Source organism: Ambystoma mexicanum, chromosome 3p (genome assembly GCF_040938575.1).
Source record: "Ambystoma mexicanum isolate Mex_15411 chromosome 3p, UKY_AmexF1_1, whole genome shotgun sequence".
NCBI classification, from domain to species: Eukaryota; Metazoa; Chordata; class Amphibia; order Caudata; family Ambystomatidae; genus Ambystoma; species Ambystoma mexicanum.
The window spans coordinates 1123310259-1123332551 of NC_090925.1; the positions used below are offsets into that span (position 1 = coordinate 1123310259).

General features: G+C 49.3%; 1 protein-coding gene across 5 annotated transcripts in view; it reads right to left on the reverse strand.

Annotated features, from left to right (window-relative positions):
• Positions 1–2801: 2801 nt before the first annotated feature.
• RAD50 (RAD50 double strand break repair protein) overlaps positions 2802–22293 on the reverse strand; it is a 1278308-nt gene continuing 1258816 nt past the window's right edge. For 3 of the 5 annotated variants that reach the window (XM_069652505.1, XM_069652504.1, XM_069652506.1), the window contains one exon: positions 3223–3557. In XM_069652505.1, coding sequence (XP_069508606.1) covers positions 3371–3557 — 187 coding nt within the window. In that variant the 3' untranslated portion in view covers positions 3223–3370. Of the gene's footprint in view, positions 3558–22293 lie in introns of all 5 variants that reach the window. The other 2 variants (XM_069652502.1, XM_069652503.1) reach the window with 1 other exon arrangement.

Below are 22293 nucleotides of genomic sequence, written 5' to 3' on the forward strand. Positions count from 1 at the left end.
TAAGGGTAAGGAATCTTAACGAACAAGAATGGAGAGGTTCGAAAGGTGTACCCATCAGGAAAGTTAGTACCAAGTTTAAATCCCATAGGGGAACTTGGAATGGTCTTGGGGGATAAACATTGGTTAACCCCTTTAGAAACTGTATTACCAAGGGTAATTTGAAATAGGATGGTTCTTCCGCAGTACGCTTAAAGATGGATAGCGCTGCGAGATAGCCCTTAATGGTGCCAACTTGAAGGCCTGAATTTGCCAAATATAGTAGGAAGGACAAAACCATTGGTGTAACACATGAAAAAGGGTCGATATTCTGTTCTCTACACCAGCTGCAAAATCTGTTCCAACGGCAGCGGTATAAAGACTTTGTTGCTGGCCTCCTTGCCGAAAGCAACACCTCCAAAACATCATCAGGGAGGTCCCAATCCTTGTACCTCAGCCTTTCAGAAGCCAAGCGTGAAGGTTGAGGGTTTTGATGTCTGGATGGAGAACCTGACCTCCCTTCTGTGAGAGTAGGTTCTCTCTGAGTGGAAGTCGAATTGGAGGGCAGATGGACAAGTCTAGAAGGTCCGGGTACCACGTTCTCCTGGCCCAATCCGGGGCAATTAGGATCATGGTTCGCCGGAATCTTCTCAACCTCCTGATCATTTGAGGAATGACAGGGATCGGTGGGAACGCGTACAGAAGCGGAAACTCCCAGTCCACTATGAACGCGTCTCCCAGAGCTCCTCTCGGGGGAAATTCCCTTGAGCAGAACAGGTCGCATTTCCTGTTTAGGCTGGTGGCGAACAGATCTACCTGAGGGGTTCCCCAAAGGGCGAAGATCTCTTGAAGGACTTCCTGAGCTAGCTCCCACTCGTGGGAGACTGTGTTCTGCCTGCTCAGAGCGTCCGCTGTCAAGTTCTTCTCTCCGGCTAGGTGAACTGCCGATAGAGAGATTCCTTCTTGGATTGCCCAAAACCAGAGCTGCATCGCCTCTCTGCACAGGGGTAGTGATCCTACGCCTCCTCTTTTGTTGAGGTAATGCATGGCCACCGTGTTGTCCGTCATTATCAGGACGTTCTTCCCTTGTACAGCTGGCAGGAACGCCTTCAGCGCAAGTCTGATGGCTCTCAGCTCTAACAGGTTGATGTGTAGTCTGGACTCCGATGGAGACCAACGACCGCTGATGGTCAAGTCGTTGGCGTGGGCTCCCCACCCCGTGAGTGAGGCATCCGTGACTACTGTTATCTCCGGCCAGGGTTGCCAAAACTGTTCTCCTTTCAGAATGTTCCGAGGCCAGCAGAGCTGGAAGGAGATATCTAAGATGAGGAATACGTCGGAGGACACAATCCCTTCGAAGCTGAGATTTGTGAATAATATTAATTCTCAAAGTCAAAGGTCAGGCTTATACCACCAGAGACTTTCCACAGTGTCAGCAATTTACCAGGGATTCTTGAAATCGCTGGAGCTCGCCGCTTACCTGACTTGAAGTGAGACGTCCACTACTTTTCTCAGCATTAGTATCGCATCCAATTAGACCCACTTATATTTTGTGGACTTTAGGGGAGGAAACATTTTTCTGAACAGAATTCTTTAACTCTGAACTATCTAAGGAGTTCCGATTGCCTTTGCGCGATACAATGTGTGACCCACGAGCCAGCAGCTTCCTTGGATTCAAAACCTTAGAATAAGCCTAGTGCTGGCACATCTCGTGTGAACACAAGTTCAAAATGTGCCCCAGCATGACCAAATGTATCATACTTGAAAGGAGTCCATGTCGCGGGCATTCACCCATCCATACAGGTTTCTCAGGGAATCATTCACCCGAGACACCCACTGAACACCATCCTCCTTTTTGAGCTTCAAACTCATCCCCAGTAATGAGTGGGAGGTACTGCCAATCTTTAGAATCCAAGCTTCCTTCATCCACCCATTTGCTCAGACTCATTCATTTCAAATATTACTTCACGTGCATTCTGAGGGAGCCTACTCGCAAGACACATGCACTTGTGCACTCACTTTATGTATTACATATGCACCTAGTGCATATAATGTACTGTTTGACAAGTAACGGTTGACAAATATGCATGTAAACAATAGCAAAGCCCTCAATTTAAGTAGTGCCCTTCTGTTGCAAAGCATTGTTCGGGCTATGGTCTTGAACTTCTCACCTTGCAGTTACCAGACCTTAGTCTGCCGAATAAGCATGCAATGAAAAGGCACAGTTTGACAAGTAGAACAGATCATGTTCCTGCAAACGTATGACCAAATATCGTTCTGCTAAGCATGCATGCAATTTAATGTACCGTTTAACGTGTAATGCTTAGAAAATGAGAATGTGAATCCATGTGGAGCCCTCAAGTGCAACCAGGTGTTCTATGGATCGATAGTCGGGTATACATAAGCTGCTTGCACCACCTTTTAGTGCACTGTAGTTGGATGAGCCCCACGCCACATACAATCCTCATGCCAGCAGCCACATATTCACTGACATGATCTAATCCCACAGACCCCGCACCAAAGAAAATAAACTGCTGTTCTATAACATTATTAGTTTTCCCTGTCAAAAGGATGCCAATCCTCTATGTCCAACCTCCTGGACAATCAAAGGCGTTTAAAAAACATGCCTTTGGCAGGTAGGCACTTCACAAATTCCACATCACATGACATACTGTAACAATAGCCACTGTGTGCAAGGGTCAGACTGCTTGACAAAAGGCAGACTGATATAAGGCAAAAGAACTATTTTCTTTTGCAAGCGAGGGCCTATAAAAGATGAAAAATTAGAACTTTGAGTTTGGAGTGCAAAATAAGGACATCCAGTGTCGCAAAATAGCAGTATTTTATTTCTATACTTTTACATCTTTTTTACATACACTTTTGTGGCTTTGTTTGGTGCCACATTTCGGCAAAACCGCTTCAAATCTTTATTTTAAGAGCTCTTTTCTCAAAATATGTTATCATATTTTCTGTTTGGGAAAAGTTTCAGTGTCTGGAATTAGGTAGTAGTGTTTCACCTGGCAAAACAGTTTCCATAAAAGGGTTCTTACCAACTCTGACAATGTCACCACATTTCAGCATCGCATCCGCAGCCCGGAAGTAAAAGCACCAGGTTACAACATATTACCTTCCATTTCACTCCTCATTTCTCAAAATTGTGAGTGAGTGTTACAAAAATAAATCTTTGGACTTTGTCCCCGTCATTAGATGAGATCAGTTGACTTGGATAATAATGAGGCAGGCAGAGTCAGTAAGTAATCCCAGTTTATGTGAACATTTAAATTAAAACCCATTAAATGAAACATTGATGTTGCTTTAAGAAACACTTTCTCTTTCAAAGGTTTTCCAGACGCCGCCTTTCACACGTGCAGTGGCAGCATAGGCTTTACCCCACTTAATGAACATATGAGCCCAAGGTAGCAACGCTGCATTTCATAATCTCGGAGCACTGGTCAATATTCTTCTTGATCCGATAAAAACTCTCCACATATTCCGAGCGGCTTAAGAGCTCCACAAAATCCTCATCGTGAGTTATGATGAGAAGCTGGAAGTTGCGTTGCTGTGAGCGGCTCTTTATGATCCTGAAGTGAACAAAAGATACATGATTTCAAACATTTTTTTATACAAGGTTTGAATGAAACAAAGCATTGCATTGAGAACACAATATTACAAAAAAATATATAGACCGGTCTACAGATGCATAGTAACAACTTTGGATCGCGAGAGAGGAGAGGTAGAGTACATGGATGTTGGTTACAAGCTCTAGGGATGAATAGCCCAGTATATGGGAATACGAGCAATCCCCTACCACGCCCCTATGATTAAATCCCTTTTGCCCCCCATCTGCATTATACGAACACCCTTTACATCGGCCTGCCTAAAAATCTAATTGGCTGGCTTCAAACAATTCAGAATTTGGGTGCTCACCTTATTGACACACACATATATATATACCCTATACCCACATCTCTTGTAGTTCGAAGACCCTTTGTTGGCTTCCTGCTTTAACAAATCTTATCTTTTTTTGTGTATGGTCACTAGGTTCTGTGTGAATTTCAACCAGAGTTCCTCTGGGGGAAAAATCGTCTTTTACTTTCTGGTTAGAGTTCTCATCCCTCCAACACACATTCCTTCTGGGACACCCAAAGCTTTCGCAGGCAATGGATGGGAGTAAGGCTTTCTCAGGCTGATCTCCCACCCAAACAATCTCTTTTCCACTTCCCTACAATTGGGACGAAATCATTGTTGAATTTTGTGAAACTGTTCAATACTTCTTTTGTCCCACAAACAGTTCTACCCACCTGTGTACAATGAATTTGAAATTCTCTTCACCACCACATTGTTTGCTTGTTTTTAAACAGACTACCATTATTTACTTTTCCCATGTTAACATATTAAGCAATATATTGAAACTTCTATTTTTACTATGAAACTAATTGATCTTTCATATATATAAAACAGGGATAATCATTTGAACGCAGGGAGCGAGTAGACTGGAAGAAGCCGACAGCATCATCATTATAGGACTCTGGTCTGCATCTCAAGATGTTTTGGACTACAAATCCATATAGCTCTACTCGGGAGAGAATCAATGGTGAAGGATCATGGGAATTGTAGTCCAAAACAACTAGATAAAGACAGATTTCAGACCCAATCTAGGGTTTGACGAACAGCCACTAATTGGGTTATGTTTCTTTAATCCAGGGGTCTCCAAGTACTACCCCTCAAGCACTCCAAACCCACACTATTCAAATAACCTCAATGTAGATCCACTGCATTAAAATGTATGTTGTGTGGACAAAATCATGTAGTGAATGTGGCTCTCCAGGATGAGATTGGGCGACTCCAAATATTTTATTTCTTGACATGCACTGTCTTCTTTGCATTATTGTGGATGCAGTGATATGCCAAATCCCTCAAACAATTACAATACACACAATAAAACAGCATGTCAATTACATAAATACAGATCTGTGTTAACAAACATAAAAAAGGAAAATAAATAATGCACAATACATTAAAAGGTTCTAAACTATTTAAAATGCTTGGCTTTTTGTGAGTAGCCCTCCTAACAAAGATAGCCTTCTTTAGAAACATCAACATTGCGCAATCATCATACGGGGAGTCTGGTTGTAACAGAAACAACAGAGCAGGGCGGCACCGCCTAAAATTAAAGTGCGTGAGCACTGGAAAAAAATCGCTGCTCATCTTATTTTATCATAGGCAGGACAGAAAATTATAAAATGCAAAACATCCTCTAGTCTAGCACATGCCCACACAAGGGGCAGCTCTTACTACCAGGGAAACGTTTACAGCTAGCTGTGTGTGCACAAAGCCTCAAACAATTAAAAACGAAACACATTAATCAGCCACCAATCAGATTGTTTAAAACTCAAGAGTAAGATAGAATTGCCACAAGTCCGCCTGGCGAATAGATGCACTCAATCTGTTGGCTCCTACTTGCAATTCATAGATCTCGTGCTGTTCTTTAACCAAAATAATAAAAGAACTCATACATTCAGCAGGAAAAAGCGCAGGTGAGTTCAGAGGAAACATTTTTCCAAATGTACTGCATCCATGGAATCCTGGACCAATCGCACCTAACCAATGATCTTATAATAAACTGGTTTAGGCCCGCTTTATCATTGCCCTCAATACACAGTCAGTGAAAGATATGGGCAGAAGCCCAAATATCTTCCAAATAACCAATGCCCAATTCAGTGTGTACGGCGCAACTGGGCGCTGAAACAGGAAGATGCAAGTGTTTTAAAAAGAAAATGTACCTGCACCTGCAGGGCTGTCGGAGGAACAGTACCCCCGCAAAGAGGCCCCATAATTTGTTGGCGCCTTTGTTTGTGCCCTGTGTACCTTCAGAATCATAGCAAGGGGACACCTTGGCACATGGTCATGAAACATAAAAGGCTCCCAAGGTTTGGCTCAACTTAATTTTTTGTTTGGACAAATGTGCTATACCAGAAAGCATGGTAGAGAATCGAATGCCCAAATAGTCATATTCCTGGACTCTCTGTATAACTGCCACATTACAGAAGATGGCATTCATCTTAATTTGTTTTTGCGCTTCCCACAAGGATTCACTGTGGACTTATCAGTGTTAATCTTCAGGTCTAAATCGTTCATAAAACCTGAGTAGGCGTGTATTAACTTTTCAAGGGAAATAGGAGTTCGAGCAAAGAGAACAGTATCATCCACGTAAGCCAATGTTGAAAAGGATCTTCCCCTCACCTTAGGGAAATCAGCCTTAGTATCCACCAGAGCACCCAGAAGACCATTGATATATATAAAGTAAAAAACTGGGCCGGAACACAACTCTTGCGATCCCCAAGATTTCCATCAAAAAATGTTGTACACAACCCATCCGTCCCATAACGAACACAGGCCTGCTTCCAATCAACTCCTCACTGATCAGGCCCAACAAGGCCGAAACAGTTCTGGGGATGCTTGTGGTCTCGTGCAGAAGGTATGTGACCTAGCAGTTTGGGCTGGACTAGGCCTGATTTGCATATGGTCTTTCCCCTTCTGTAATGGCTCGGCAGGCAATGAACGATGATCTGGAAGGTTGCCCAGAGCAATTACAGAGGTTAAAATAAGCCTCCCAGCCGTCACCTCTTGTGGTTTTCTATAGCCAATACTACTTGACAGGGCTCTATAAAAAGTGAGGTAAGCTTCTCTGGATATTGCAACCATAAAACACTTTCTGGGATATTTGCATTCCCAAATACTGAGAACGCAAAAAAAATATGAAAAACCTCACAACAATGTTATGGCAAGAAGGAACACGTTACTTACCTGTAACTGTTGTTCTCCAGCATGGGCCTGGGATGGATTCACATGCTCATGAATATTCCCCGTCGTCATGCTGGGGAATCCTCGGTAAAGATTTGGTAGCAAGTAAAGTGGCAGTAGGACCAAGAGAAGAGCCGCAGAGGGGTAGGCGGGAGGGTTCCATTGTGAATCCATGCCAGACCCATGCTGGAGAACAACAGTTACAGGTAAGTAACTTGTTCCTTCTCCAGCATGGGTTCTGGCATGGATTCACATGCTCATGAATACAAGAATACTGTTAGGGAGAATTCTCTTATAAGGCTAATTTCCCAAACCTAGTGAGTCCCCCAGCAGCTTTGCTGGATTTTTGGGGGTTGTTTTTTTCTCCTGCTAAGAGTGAGACTCTTTTCCTCCCACTCTTAGGCATGATTTGAGGTATGTCTGACTTATTGTGTGTTTATGGGCTATGGGGTCTTTTTACTCCATAGGGTATCATCTGTTTTAGTGTATGTGTTACACAGCACCCTCAGTGCAGTAACACAGGGGTGTCATAGTGACCCCCAAACATAGACTCCATACCCTGGGACTGACTATTGTCTCCCAGGGCATGTAAAGTCACCATTGGCTTTACTAGTCCAAAATTGTGAACAGAACCAGTACAAACCATCATATTGTGGAAGTAATGGAAGGGGTTAATTTGATTGCCCCTGGGTCTGTTTCCAAGGGGGCACTGTCCAGTCCCCCCTTGTCGAGTTTCTGGCTGGTGGCAGTGGTTATCACGCGAAATATTCCACCGGAATATTTCCTATGGGATTTTCCCATTGATTTTAAACGCACCACTTTTTTGGTGCAATGTTAAAGATACCGCTGGTTTATTTATTTAATATAAAAATCAGCGGTTGGGTATTTTCACCAGAACTCTTTTCCAAAATGGCGTTTGTGTCCGTCTCTTTAACTCCTCGGGCCCTTTGTTCCACTTTTTGGCAGGCTTCTCCACAGAAGCCCTCCAACTGGTGCCACTCTGTCTGGGTTCCACATGATGTGTGGGTGGGGGAATTGGCACCCTGGGCGGCGTTGCCTTAGCAACCCAAGTCGCACTCTGTTCTGATTGGCCCAGTGGTGAGCCGCCCGGCTCACCACTTAGAATGTATGAGTGACAGCTAGGCTGTTGAAAGGGGGTTTTTCTGCATAAAAGCAGGGCTTTTGGGACTGGAACTTCAGAAGTCGCCACAGGACCTAAGAAATCCGAAGAGGGGAGAAGCTGAGCCATCTGCAATGACGACACCACCGTTGGAGCCCAGCTGGAACGACCTCATCACTTTCCCGACAACAAGAGAAGATCTTCTGATGTAAGAGCCTTCTCCCTTTGAGCTGGTGGGGACAACCAGTTCGCCATTCGCCTTCCAGGACGTCCCTTGGTCGAATCGCCCGTGCCAAGCACCCCCGGCGGCCGGATAGCCAAGCTTCACCACTGTGACCGTGAATAAAAGGAATACACCTTTTAACCGAACGAACTCCGCGGCTGGTCTCTTCCCTGGGCAGTGCAACGACTCCAAGTTTCCTCCTCGACAAGATCTTCTCCTTCCCTGGCCGAAACCACGAACTGCACCCGCTGCCAGGAACAACTGCCACCGCTGGAGCTTCCTCACTCTTTAAGGTACTGTGTTCCGCCTGGCCTCCCTTTCTACGGATTGCTAAAGGTGACCCTTAAATCCTTGGCTTTCCAACTGGGTTGGCCCCCAGACCTTCTAACTTTATCTTTAGCATCAAACCAACCTCCTTTGAACATTTCTGAAAGACTCGAGTGCTTTTTAAACTGTGTGACCTTGGGCACATTTCGCCTTGCTCCATTTAAAGTGGGCCTGGCCTATGAACTTTGGCTCTACAGTAGACCCTGCCTTCACTAACTTGCTGTGGTCTAAGAAAAGTGTTGGGAACGGTTTTATTTTCATGACCTGCCTTTTTCTCTCCCTTTAACTTAATTATTGGAGTGCCATCTAAGTTACGCGCTCACATCTGTTTTTACAAATAGTGGTGTTTTAACCTAGACTTGTCTAATCATTATTAAGGGAGGTGTGTCTACTTTATCTGACTGTGTTTGAACTTGCTTTGATTTAGAGTGCTTAGTGTATTTCCTAAAGTGTGTTTTAAATAAATAATTATATAGTTTTGATACCAAGCTCTGGTCAGTGTTTGCTTGCTCTACTGTGTTTTTAGCCCTATTGTGTATCCTCTGTATACTGCCCTACTCATCTTGAGAGAAGTCTGACTGCTCAGCCACAGCTACCAGGTAAATCTGGGTGGTGCAGACTGCTACCAATTGGGTTTACTGCTTACTCCTGTAGTTTTAATCCTCTTGCAGTGTTCCCCAAGGGAACTGCACAGGATTCTGCCTAACAAATACATAGCAGTACACACATGCACAACCACGGAAGGTGGCAAGGCTCAACATTAAGCATTTAAATAACTCAACATTAAGCATCTCTTACCTCCTCACCAGGCTCACCTTCAAGCGAACAGGTTGCGCAGCACTGCCTGGCCGACTCTGGACTCCTCCCTGGAATCCCGGTCGACGCAGTAGAATCTCGTGAAGGTGTGCGTCGACCTCCACGTAGCAGCCCTGCAGATGTCCAGCAGGGGCACACCAGACAGGAGCGCTGTGGTAGCAGCGATTGCTCTGGTTGAATGGGCTCACGGACGGCCGGGCAAAGGTCGGTTTGCCAACCGGTGACAGTGCATGATGCAGCTGGAGAGCCATCTGGAAATGGAAGCCTTTGAGATGGCCTTCCCTTGGTTCACAGGTCCAAAGTTCACAAACAGCTGTGATGTCTTCCGAAAACTCTTCGTGCAGTCCACATAGAACTTCAGCGCTCTAGCCACATCCAACGAGTGCAAAGTCCTCTCAGCCGGCGACGGAAAGAAAACAGGTAACACCAAGGGCTCGTTGAGATGGAAGTCCGACGGCACCTTGTGCATGAAGGAGGGGTGCGTCCTCAGTACTACCCTCTTCTCGTGGAATGTCAGGTATGGGGGTTTACAGGAGAAGGCCTGGATCTCTTGCACTCGTCGTGCAGCAGTGATGGCCACAAGAAACGCTGTTTTCCACGACAGGAATTTCAACGGTGCCGAATGCAGAGGCTCGAATGGCGGGCCCATGAGTCTGGTCAGCACCACGTTGAGCTCCCACGCCGGGGCCGGGGCCTTCACCGGCGGGAACGAGCGGAACAGTCCTTTCATGAACTCCTTCGCAAGGCGGTGAGACCACAGCGAAGACCGCCCCAGAGTTCTGGTGTAGGGGGAGATAGCCGCCAGATGGATCTTGATGGAGGCATGCGTCAGCCCCGCCTTGGCCAGCGATAGCAGGTACGGCAGCACTTGAGGGGCCGTAATCCGTAGAGGGTTGATCTTCTGTGCACGGCACCAGACATAGAACCTCTTCCATTTATGCCCGTAGCACTGAAGAGTCGAGGACACCCTGGCCTTTGCAAGGACCTTCTTGCAGTCCGCTGGGATATCGTAGCCTCCGAACTCTAGTGCTGCAGGAGCCAGGCCTGCAGGTTCAGCGATCCCAGGTCGTGATGCAGGATGGCGCCTCCTTCCCTGGCGAGAAGATCCGTGTCCGTCGGCAGTTTAACTGGGGGGACGCTGACAAGTCCAGAAGGTCCGGGAACCATATCTGCCTCGGCCACACCGGTGCGACGAGGATCATCCTGCACCGGGACCGTCTGAGTTGACTGATGAGTCGCAGAAGCAATGGCAATGGGGGGAACGCATACAGGAACAGGCTGTCCCAGGGGAAGGAGAATGCTTCGTCCATGCTCCCGGCTGGGGAAACCTGCTGGTGAACCTCCGGCACTTGGTGTTCATCGTAGTTGCAAATAGATCTATCTGGGGATTGCCCCATCGTTGGAATAGCAGATCCACTTGATCCTGCCGGAGTTCCCACTCGTGGCACGAGCGCAGTCGACAGCAGCGTTCTTTACTCCTGCCAGGTCGAAGGGTACCAGGAACATCCCGTGGGCAACGGCCCAGTGCCACAGATCCTGCGCTTCCTTGGATAGGGCTGGGATCTGGTGCCCCCTTGCTTCCGGATGTAGAACATCGTGGTGGTGTTGTCGGTGAAGCCCATCACCACCTTGCCCTTGAGGGATGGGAGGAACGACCTGAGGGCCCTTAACAGGGCTCGGTGCTCCAGGACGTTTATGTGCAGCGACCTCTCCTCCGGGAGCAAAGGCCTCCTTCATGGAAATCTCCGGTGTGCGCTCCCCATCCTTCCAGGGAGGCATCCGTCATCACCGTCTCCTGATGTGTCGGGGTCTGGAAGTCCATACCCGTCACTAGATGCGCGCATTTGCCTCACTACCGGATTGCTTGGCGGAACATCTCGTTGAGGGAGATCTTGTCTTCGAAACTGCCCGCTGCTTGCATCCAACGGGAGTCGAGGAACTCCTGCAGTGGTCACATCTGCAACCTGCATAGGCGCACAAGGTAGATGCACGATGATATCATGCCGAGTAGGGACTTCATGGACCTCACCCCCGCCGTGTCCATTGTCAACAGCCGTTGTACCTTTCCGAGGATGCCCTTCATCCTTTCCTCCGACGGCAAAGCCAATCGTGCCACTGTGTCGAGTCTGGTTCCCAGGAACAGGGTGTCTTGCGACGGTACCAAGTGGGATTTCGCGAAGTTGATCGAGAATCCCAGATGCGTGAGCAGTTGGACGGTCTTCGCTGTGTGAGCGACGGTGAGTTCCCTTGACTTTGCTCGGATGAGCCAATCGTCCAGGTAGGGGTAAACGTGGATCCCCTGCAGGCATAGCCGTGCTGCCACCGGTGCCAGGCACTTGGTGAAGACCCTGGGCGCCGACTTCAATCCGAAGGGCGAGGCCTTGAACTGGTAGTGTCGCCCTTGGACCATGGACCGTAGGAACTTTCAATGTCCTTTGAGTATGGGGATGTGGAAGTAGGCGTCCTCCAAGACCAGCGACGATAGGAAGTCGCCCTACTCCAGCTGTCCCAGGACGTGCTGCAGGGTGACCACCTGGAATTTCTGGGACTTGATGTACTTGTTTAGACGACAAAGGTCCAGAATGGGTCGCCAAACGCCGGTCTTCTTCCGGACGAGGAAGTACCGCGAGTATACTCCAGAGCCCCGGAGCCTCTTCGGGACGAGTCCTATTGCGCCCTTTTTCAGCATTGCTTGTACCTCCAGAAGTAGCTGTGGCACATGGTTTTCCTTCCTGGCCACAGGTGGTAGACGGGGACACTTTCTTTGGAATTCCAGAGTGTGCCCGTGGGCCAGCACCCAACGGTCGGTGGAGATGGACTCCCACACGCTGATGAATTTTGGCAGCCGGCCTCCCACCCGGGTGCTTGGGTGGGGGCCCGACGTCACGGCCGGTTCAATCTTGCTTCGTCGAGGCCTTGGCGACGACGTCCTCTGGCCTTGCTGTGGCCTCTGTAGGCCTCTTGCGACGATGAGCGGGTCGTTTGGCGGTACGATGAGGAACCGCCACCAAATCCTTTGGAGGCACCTTGAGACTTGCCTCTGGGGGTCCGAAAGGACGGCCGTCGCTGATGCAGAGAACCCAAGGCCCGGGCCGTCTCTGGGTCCGCCTTGATGGCCTGCAGTGACTCGTCCACTGCCTTGCCGAACAGGTTGTTCCCGTCGAAGGGCATGTCTAGTACCCTGGTCTGAACGTCCTGACAGAAATCGGTGGCCTTGAGCCAACTGCGTCGACGAAGGCAAACGCTGTTGCCCATCTGTCGGAACCCAGTGTCCGTGGCCACCGTGATGGCATGGTCTGAAGCCACCTCGCCTTACTGTAGGATTTCAAGGGCCTCCACCCTCTTGTCATCTGGCAGGAAATTCAGGAGGGGAGCGACCGTAAACCACAGCTCCCTGTCGTAGCGTACCACGATTGTGAGGGCGTTGGCCGCTTTGATGGACATCCCCGCAGACGAGATGACCCGTCGTCCCATGGCCTCCAGCTTCTTCCCCTCGCCGTCCGGTGGGGAAGTGGAAGTTGATCCCGTCGCCCCTGCCGATTTCTTCTGGGCCACTGCAGAGACCACTGAATCCGGGGACGGCTGAGCTATAAGGCACATCGGGGCGGAATCCGGGACTTCTTCTCATACCGGTCCCTATTCGCAAGAGCCGTGGAAGGGTTCTTGAGTAGCAACAGTCCTTCGTCCCAGATGTCGTCCAGTAACGGTACTGAGAGGACGGTTTTCCTCTTGGCCTCCCGTCGTTGGTAGAGGAAACCGCCCTTCATCTGCTCTTCGGGCCAAAGCTGGAAAAGTTCCGATGCCCTGGCGATCATGGCATAAACGGAGCCAATTTCGTCGGGAGGGGAGGCCCAGGCAGGGGGTGATGGGAGATCCATCCCGTCGTCACCACCGTTCCCATCACATCCCTCGGTGGAGGGGAAGGAGGTGAAGGATGGAAAGAAGGGGGAGGATGGATTCGCCTCCTCTTGTTCGGTGGGCTTCCCGACGGTTTAGGCACCGCTGGATCATCCGCTGGGGGTAAGGGCAACCTCGTCCTTATCTCTGTACACAGGGTCTGGATAGCCATCAAGATTGCTCCTGAGTTGTCCTGTGGCATCGGCTGCGACGGCTGTCTCCTCCACAGCCCGCGGCTCCTCGCCGGCTCCACCGTTGCTCTCTACGTCCGCCTCGTCGAGATCCCTCATGTAGAACCGGACTTCCTCGAATCTCTTGTCCAGGATCTTTGCGATGCCAGCCAGCTCATCTTCGGAGGTGGTATCTGTGTCAGTTATGGCTACTGTGCTCTTTCTCCTCCCGGGGTTTCACGGGGGTCTTCTCGATAAGCTGAAAAGGTGATTCCCTCTGGGGTGGCAGGGAAACTCTAGGCCCGGCAGTCGTCTTCACTGGGGTAGCCTCCACAGGCTTCGCCAGGGCCGTCACGACTCCTTCGATCAAGGGCTTAACCGGGTGCATCAGGGCCTTTGCGACCTTGGGTGCGCCCAAGGCCCTCACCTTGGGGGGAGGGTCGCTGCCTCGCACCCCCTCGGCTGTCGCCGTCGGGATCGACCGGGGCTTCTCCCGAAGCTTACTGCGGTTCTCCGACTTCCTATTCACCGAGCCAGAGTGATGGCGTTGGTGACATCGCGCCCTGCCTGGCAGCCAAGGAGCCCGAACCATCGGCGCTCCTGGTGCCCGCAGACTCGCGGTGCTTTGCCTTTTGTTGGGCCCCTGTCGCCGGAGCGCCCTCAAAGGTCTTAGAAGACCGCTAGGACTTCTTCCTCTTCCCACCTGTTGCTGGGCTCTTCCCATCCAGCCAGTTGGTGAATTAAACGTGACGATCCTTCATTGTCCGTTCGGACATGTTCTTACAAAACGCACAGTCCTTCTCCACGTGTGATTTGTCATCGTGAAGGCAGTAAAGGCACCGGGAGTGCTCATTTTCCTTGAAGACATTCTGCAATCCGCATCCCGGGCAGCTCCTGACCAGCTTGGATCCAACAGGCGTTGTGTTTCCATTGTCCTGGGCCATAACTACGCAGGGTAGGCCGCAAAGATCTTCCGGAATCCTCCAAGAAGTGAAATTTGCCCTTGAGGGGCGTAGAAAAATTCTAAAACGGATCCCCGTTGATCGGAAGTAGAATCGGTGGAGCTTGAGGCTCGACTGACTGAAAATGTAAGAGTAAACTCTTCGAAAAAACGCAAAACGCAGTAAAAGCTCGAGAGCTATAGCACGAGGACTCCCAACACTTGAACGTGCGGAAAAATCTGAAGATGGTTGCCAGGGAAGGGGCTTAGGTAGAGGGCAGTCATTGGCTGGGGGCAGTATGAGCCAGGGACCAGTGATTGGTTATTAGTAGAAAGATAGTTCAGAAACGAAACAAACTGATTTTTTCTTTACCGAGGATTTGCAGCCTGACGACGGGGAATATTCATGAGCATGTGAATCCATGCCAGACCCCATGCTGGAGAATAGCAAAATGTCAGGGATCTGCATACGGATTGTCAAACTTGTGTGAACCCCCCTCATCCCTCCAGGTGCAGTGAGAAAGAGCGAAGAAATTCCGCCCAGGCACACGGAAGAACCAACCTTTGAAGGAGAAGCCGAAAGTGAAAGTGCACCCTGCCTTCAGGCGGAACTGCGTGGTTTGGAAAGACGTAAAGGTGCGCGTCGCCCAGGGAAGAGACAACGTCCTCACAAGCCAGTTCCAAGGTAATACGCGACCTGTGTCCCCCCAAATCCACTCAACGCAACTGTGGGCCAACTATGGATCGGGCGATCCATTAGGTACAACGGACCGACCACGTGTTGGAGTCGAGGGATGAAATGGTATCCGCGCCCCGCGAGTAGAGGGACCCCTGCAGACAGAGCACCGGGTGACAGCACAGAGGAGGTTCACCGCGTGCAGCACTGGGCGAGAGCCCATCGCCAGAACCGTATGACCCCCCCCCCCCCCCCCGGCGGCCGTAGGTTAAGCACCGGCGTGAGAAGCAGTCCGGTCTCATGCGAAATACCACCTCAGCCCCGCAAGGAGAATTCACCCTCAGGCGAGACAGGTGACATGCCTCGCCGCGTGTCTGCCTGAGGACACAGTGAAACAAGCCCGCTCTGCTGCGTATTTCAAGGTGGGGGGGGCGGCCCTACTTCTCTGCGAGCATAGCTTGAGTCTTGTAGCCTACTTCTCATTGAGAGAACCTAAACTAGAGGGCTAGCAGACACCTCCCCCCCGCCTGGACTAAGAGTGAGACGCGCCTGCCTAGAGGTCCGGAATCACTCAGCACACGTCCTCACCTAGGGAAGAACTCAGTGGGGCGGGCGGCCCTTTCCCCACGGCCCAATTAATCTGTAGTCACAGCTGCACTTATGTAGCATCAACGGGTCCACGAGAAGCGAGGAGACGATACTGTGGCCTTTCAAGGGACACCCCTAAAAGCCCCCTAACCTTGGTCTAAACCCAGTGCAAGGGGACTAGACACTGCCCCGTTTAGAGGATTATAGATCTCTCTCAGAAGGGGTGAGTAGGTCTCGGACACTATACCCACAAGGACTGCGACCTGAAGAGGAGCACTCTCTGCTGTAAAGAGAACGCGACCTCGGACATGACCTGAATGTTAAACCCCTCAGGGCCCCCAAAATATATACAATCCACCAAAGATAACCAGTTCGGTGCGGCTCGTCACAGTGCACGAAGAGCCCATGTCTCCGCGGGGGGAGGCTGCGCACTGGGTGCGCTGCTTTGTCGCATGTCAGGGGCAGAGGAGGCACAGGTTCAAACGCTGGCTTGGAGGAGCATTGTTGAACTCAAGATTTTTACTATAGATGTCATAACCCACCACCTCTTACATACTCTCCCAGTTGCAGTTGGGCCGAACTGCTAAATGATTGCTTAACAAGGCAGGTTTAGTTTAGTTTATTACTTGTATTGCGCACCAAGCCTGAGGGTATTCGGGCGCATTGCATAAGGTTACTCACAGCTTAGTTGTACATAGGAAAACATTTACAGTTACAGTGTAGTTATATAATGTCAGAAATCATATTTACAATAAACTATTTTACAAAATAATTACACAGAGGAGCATATATACAATAATACATTTAGCAGTAAGATTACCAAGGGATGTCCAGAGTAAGAGAAGGGCTATTGCAGGTGAAGGCTAAGAAGATTTAGAAAGGTGCCAGACGCTCACTTAACCGTCAGAGACTCTGAGCAACTTTATAAGGTTGTATCAACATTTTATGTATGATGGTTCTAGTCTGAGGGTGGCAGGAAGTGAATTCCACAGCTGGGTAGCCTTGACCTGGAAGCTGCTTCCTCCCACTCTGGCTAGTTTGAATCTGGGGTCAGTAGACAATTTGTATTGGAGAGTCTGGTTAGTCTTGTCTCAGGTTTAGTGACGATTCTGTTCACAAGGTAGCAGGGGGCTACTTTAGTTACACATTTATGTGTAGGGGAGGCGACTTTAAGTTTTATTTTGTCAATTGTGGCCAGCCAGTTGTTAGCTCTTCTAGTGTCAGATATATGTGCTCTCCTTGCAATACCGAGTGCAGCTCTGAGAGCATTATTTTGCTGAAGTTGGATTTTTTTGGTAGTTTGTCTACTCGCCCCAATGTATATGGCATTGCAATAGTCGAGTCTTGATAGTATAAGAGCTCTAGCAAGGGTAATACAACTGTTATTGGAGAGGAAGGCTTTGCCCGCTCTAATCAATTTGCAGGTGTAAACTGTGGTCAAGGCCAACGTATTTACCTGTTTGTTGAAGGAGAGGGTAGAGTCCAAGTAAAACCCCAGGGTTTTTACTTCCTTGGCGACTGTAATGATGTTATTGTCGATATTAAGAGCTGAATATTTAGGGCTTAGTTTTTTGAGAGAAGATGGGGTACCCAGGATGATGATCTCTGTCTTGTCATCATTCAGGCATAGTCCATGGGAGGCCATCCAGGCCTGGATGAGGTAAACCTTATTCACCAAAGCCAAATCCTTTTCATAATCGCCAGTAATCGGTAGGAGGATCTGCGTATCATCTGCATAATTAGTGTAGGTGATACCCAGATGATCCAGATCATCGAAGAGGGGCTTGGTGAAAATGCTGTATAAGGTAGGCAAGACACATGAACCCTGGGGAACACCACACGTAATGGGGATAGGGTCATCAGATGCCATGGGAGAGAAAACTCTCATGGTACGATCACTGAGAAAGGATTGTATCCATGTGATGGCATCTGTGAAAAAGTGTGCTGCCGAATGCAGGTGGCTGCACAAGACCTGGTGGTCGACCAGATCAAAGGCGGCCGATAGGTCCAGTAGTAGGAGGAGGGCAAGGTCACCTTTATCCCTGAGGTCATCTATCTGGGCCTTCAAGTCATTAGCGCAGTTTCTGTCCCATGCTGAGGCCGGAAGCCTGATTGTCTTGACTCTAGCAGGTGATTGGATTCCAAATGTTTTTGGATTTGTAAATATGCCATCTTATCTATGATTTTCAGAAGGAAGGGTACTGTGGTGATAGGTCGGTAGTTAGTGGGGATTAGGGGGTCTAGAGTCTGCTTTTTTAGTAGGGGGAGCACCCAGGATTCCTTAAGATTGGTAGGGATGGAGTTGGTAGTAAATGAAGCGTTGATCAGTTTAGTGATGAAGGGTGACAGATCTCTGGCTGCGTCTTTTATAAGTTTGGCAGGGCATTGGTCACCATGACAATTGGAAGGTTTAAGTGAGAGTATCGTCTTCTCTGTTTCGAGAATGGTGACTTTAGTGAGTTTGAACCGAGGCACAGTGTTGGTAGTAGTGGGGGTAGTTGACATGGTGCTGTTGGATGTGTTGGTAGTTAGGGAGGCTTTTTTATTGTTAATTTTTGTTTGTAGGGTTGCAACTTTGTTGGCCAGTGCATGTTGAATATTCGAACACCAGAGTTTATCCTTGATACAGTTGTCAGGTACAGGGAAGGGTGCTTCTAGTTCTTTAAGAATAACGAAGAGTTCCTTCGTGCTAGAGTTAGCTTGGGCTATTCTTGTATTGTAAGATTCGCGTTTGGCTAAGAGTATTTCTTTTTTGTATAGGGCAGAGATGGCACTCAAATTAATCTTAATTTCTTCAGAAGGATGTGATTTCCACAATGTCTGGCATGATCTTTTTTTGGTACGTAGGGTTTTTAGGTAAGGTGTATACCAAGAGTTGAGGTGGGCCTTAAGTTTACTTTGTCTAAGTTTAAGTGGCGCTATTGAATCTAGGGATGTGGTCATAATGTGGTTATATTCTTTAACCAATGCATCTGGTACTGAATTTTCTGGAATAGCATTGAGAGTAGGTATAATGAGAGGGAGTAGTTTGTCGCAAGTGATATTTTTTTTATTGCGAGTGGGGAGACGAATTGAGGAGAAGTAACTAAGCGTTGGGCCCCCAATCTTGGGGCGTGTGCCCTCCCCTGTTACTCTGGGCACGGGTAAGTTGGATAAGACCGCAACCACAGGCCAGAGAGTCTCGAGACAACGCAAGGTTTGCAACGGCCCACCTCATTAGATGAAGATTCTTCATCTGAGTTTATACGTCCCCTGCTATCAAACATATACCCCTCGCGCTGAACTCAACAAAGTATACTGCTGGCCTTCCCGACTCCATAGCAAACCTGACCTTGTGAGGGTTGGGCCCCCAGTCCTGGGACTTGTGACCTCCTCCAAGGCTTAGACCTGAGGAAAGAAGAGGGAACGAGAGTTGCACCCCGGAAGGGGAGAACTGGGCACTCCACTTTCAACGGTCACAGAAAAAGGCCCCGAGGTGAGAGAGTCATAAAGAAGGTGCAGGAAATCATGCACAAGTGCTGGTAGAGAAGTGCATGGAAATAAGGCAGAAACTGGCGCCATAAAGGTATACTCCACTCCGCACTAACCCAGAAACCCACCATGGTGACCTCAGGGACTGATGCTGCAGCAACTAAAGGAGACGTAGCAGCCTTACTGGAAGAAATCAAAAACATGAGAGCAGACATCGGAGGAAAGGTCGATAGAATCACACAGAGGATCGACAAAATGGAGGAGAGACTTAAAGGAGTCGAAAACAACCAAACATCACTGGGCACTCTTGAGACACAAATGGATCAGAGAATTACCAAAATAGTGTAATGCTCACCTGGTTCCCACGGGGGCGCTGGTCTAGTCTGGATTGCTGTGGCCTCTTCTAGCGTGATGCGCAGGACCCAGAACACCAATTGGACAGGACCTCCAAATCGTGCTTGCCTGGCCCGTAGGAATATCCTTCTGCAGATGAGAAAGGGGATTAACAGTCTGCAGAATAGTGTGCTAGCTCCCCCCTTTGTTCCTCTCTAACTTCCTCCAAACCCCGGTTTAAGCTCACCTTATGGTTTGGAAGGATGAACTCTCCATCCTGCTTCTGGTGCAGGGGCGCGCGTTCGTCCAGTTACTTCACTGGTTTTCAGAATGGCGCTGGCAAAATCCACTTGACTTTCCTGAGCGATGCGCCATAAGTATGAAAGTTCAAAGTTCAAGTGAGGCCCCCTTTATGTTGTCTTTCTAACCTGTGATCTGTCCTTTATTTCAGGTGCAGAATGAAGGCGATGCGTCGAGGGGTTAAACTGCCGAGGTGAGTAGTGATGAGGGCGATCCCTCTGAATGTCCTTATCATTCCCCAGAAATGTCTCTTGTCCTTTCCCCATAGGGGCCGGGGTACGGTACCTGCCAACGGGGCGGCGCCGACCCGAAATGTGGAAGAAAAGCCAGTAAGTATTATGGCTGTTAATCAGGCTTTCCTTCTGTGTTCCTTCTGCTCACCTTTTGTTTCTTCCTCTCTCCCCTAGGTGCAGAGATGTGGCGTCTGATGCTGACAGCCGCGATGGAGCCGGGAGATGTCTCGAGGACAGGTGAGTGAAGCGTGGCGCTGCAGCGAGCAACGCAATGCTTTTAAACGGAAGTCTTTCTTCAGGGATGCTGGCGAGAAGATTCCGGATGCAGGTAAGAAGTTTGAAATAGTCCTTGGTTTTCACCTTTCTCTTCTCTCCCTTCCTTCCTTCCTTCCTTGCAGGTCTTCCAGGTTCGAGGCGGGCGTGGCTGGAGTCCAGGAGCAGGAGCAGACATGGTGAGCGTTAAGCTGCAGGAAGCAGAACAACGCGAAGCATGAGCTGCTGTCTGGGCGTGGCTTAAATAGCCTCCAAAGAAGTCCCAGGTATGTATCCTTCCCCAACTAGGTATGTATCCTTCCCTGGCCACGCCCGAGTGAAAAAATAGTCCCTATGAAAAAATAGTCCCTTTCAGGTCTCAGGGAGGCCTGAAGCGTGCAGCATGGTCTGCATCAGGTAAGTGCACAAAACACCTCCCTTTATGAGCCTGGCGCCTATGGCGCCAGGACTGATGTCCAACATGAGCCTGGCGCCAAAGGCGCCAGGACTGAGTCCAAAGAGCCCCTATAAGGGGCCGCTGGGCTTTTACCCGAGGGCATGATGCCTGCTTCCGGGGGTGCTGGGCCTGGCCTGGTGCTCCGGGGGTAGGCATCATGACAAATAGAATCCTGGAAGAGGAATTCCATCTCAAGATGGACGATTTGGAGAATCCTGAGCAACGGAACAACCTAAGACTTTTTGGCATCCCGGAAAGAGAAGGAGAGTCTGAACAAGACCTGAAAAGGAGACTACTTGAAATTATGAAGCTCTTATTTGAAGATTACTCCATGGACGGACCAAAGACCGAAATAATAAATAGGGCAGGGGGAGCTGCAGGAGGACCGAAAACCGTCCTAGTCCGGTTTTACAGCTACAGCAACAAGGCCAGAATCTTGGAAAAAGCTAAACGCAGTTGGCCTGTCTCCCTCGATGCTGCCAGGGTGACGATCTTCCAAGACCTTTCGTCACTAACTATTGCCTTGAGACAGATGTGCATGCCCCTCACTAAGTCGCTAAAAGAACAGGGAGTCTGTTATAGATGGGGCTATCCATTCTCTCTAACATTCGAATTGGACAGATGGAGGGAAAGGCTGAGAACAGAGAAGGACGTAAAAAGTTGCATGGCCGAGATTCTGGGTAACCAGGAAAATTAGCAAAACCCAGACAGGAGGAAGGACGACGACAGACAGTGGCATATTCAAGGACCGAGACGGAGGCGTATACCAGGGTCCAGGAAATACAGAAGAATGAATGCCTCCCCGAGGACAGATGCTTGAAGGTCCCATGGAATGTCAGCACAACGACCTAAACGAATGCAGTGCCTCTGGCATAGCTGGAAGTGGAGGGCAGTGAACTGCCCGACGTACCCAGGAGGTTAACCCTGAGGTGGGCTTACTCTGACAATGCCCTAGAAGTGTCCGAAATGGGTTGGACCTCGGCCCACCTGGGCATTGGTCTCAAGGACAGGTGGCTAGATGCTGCCTGCGCAGGGGATTGACGCATGAACCTTGATAGAAGCAATAACGCTAGGAGGCTCCACTTCTGGAAGACTCAAGTACTATAGGGTATAGACCGAAGTGTGTTCCGTACCTCGGTGATCTGGGTGATGTATAAACCAAGAGGAAATGTTCGGCTTGAGAAATGTTGGGGATTTTTTAATTTGTGTGATGTTTGAGATGGGGGGGTCAAAGGGGGCTCAATGTTAATTTGGTTGCTTTGAGAAAAGACCGGGAGTTATCTGGTTTCCACTGGTGGTCCGAACTTGGCTTGGTGATGTTAACCGAGCTGGATCGGACGCCGTTATGGGGGGGGGGTCGATGGCGGGGTGAGGAGAAAGGGTAGGAACGGGCTCCTCTTCAGGCACAAAGCAAGTGGTATCATGTGTGCTCAATTAAGAGCCTGGTAGCCGGGACTCATTAAAGGATCGGCAGGTGTACAGAGGAAGAAATGGCGGTAGAACTAGACACGCAAAGAGGTAACCTCCTCAGGGTTGGAACGCCAAAATGTTAAGGGATTGAACTCGCCTGGTGTCCAGGTGATTAAGGAGAATGCGGCTTGAAGTGATGTTTCTGCAAGAAACCAAATACGCACGTGGGGAAGAATGCAGGGTTCTGAACACGAATCTGGGGGTGGAACCCTGGGGCTCTGGCCCCCTGAGGAAGGCGGG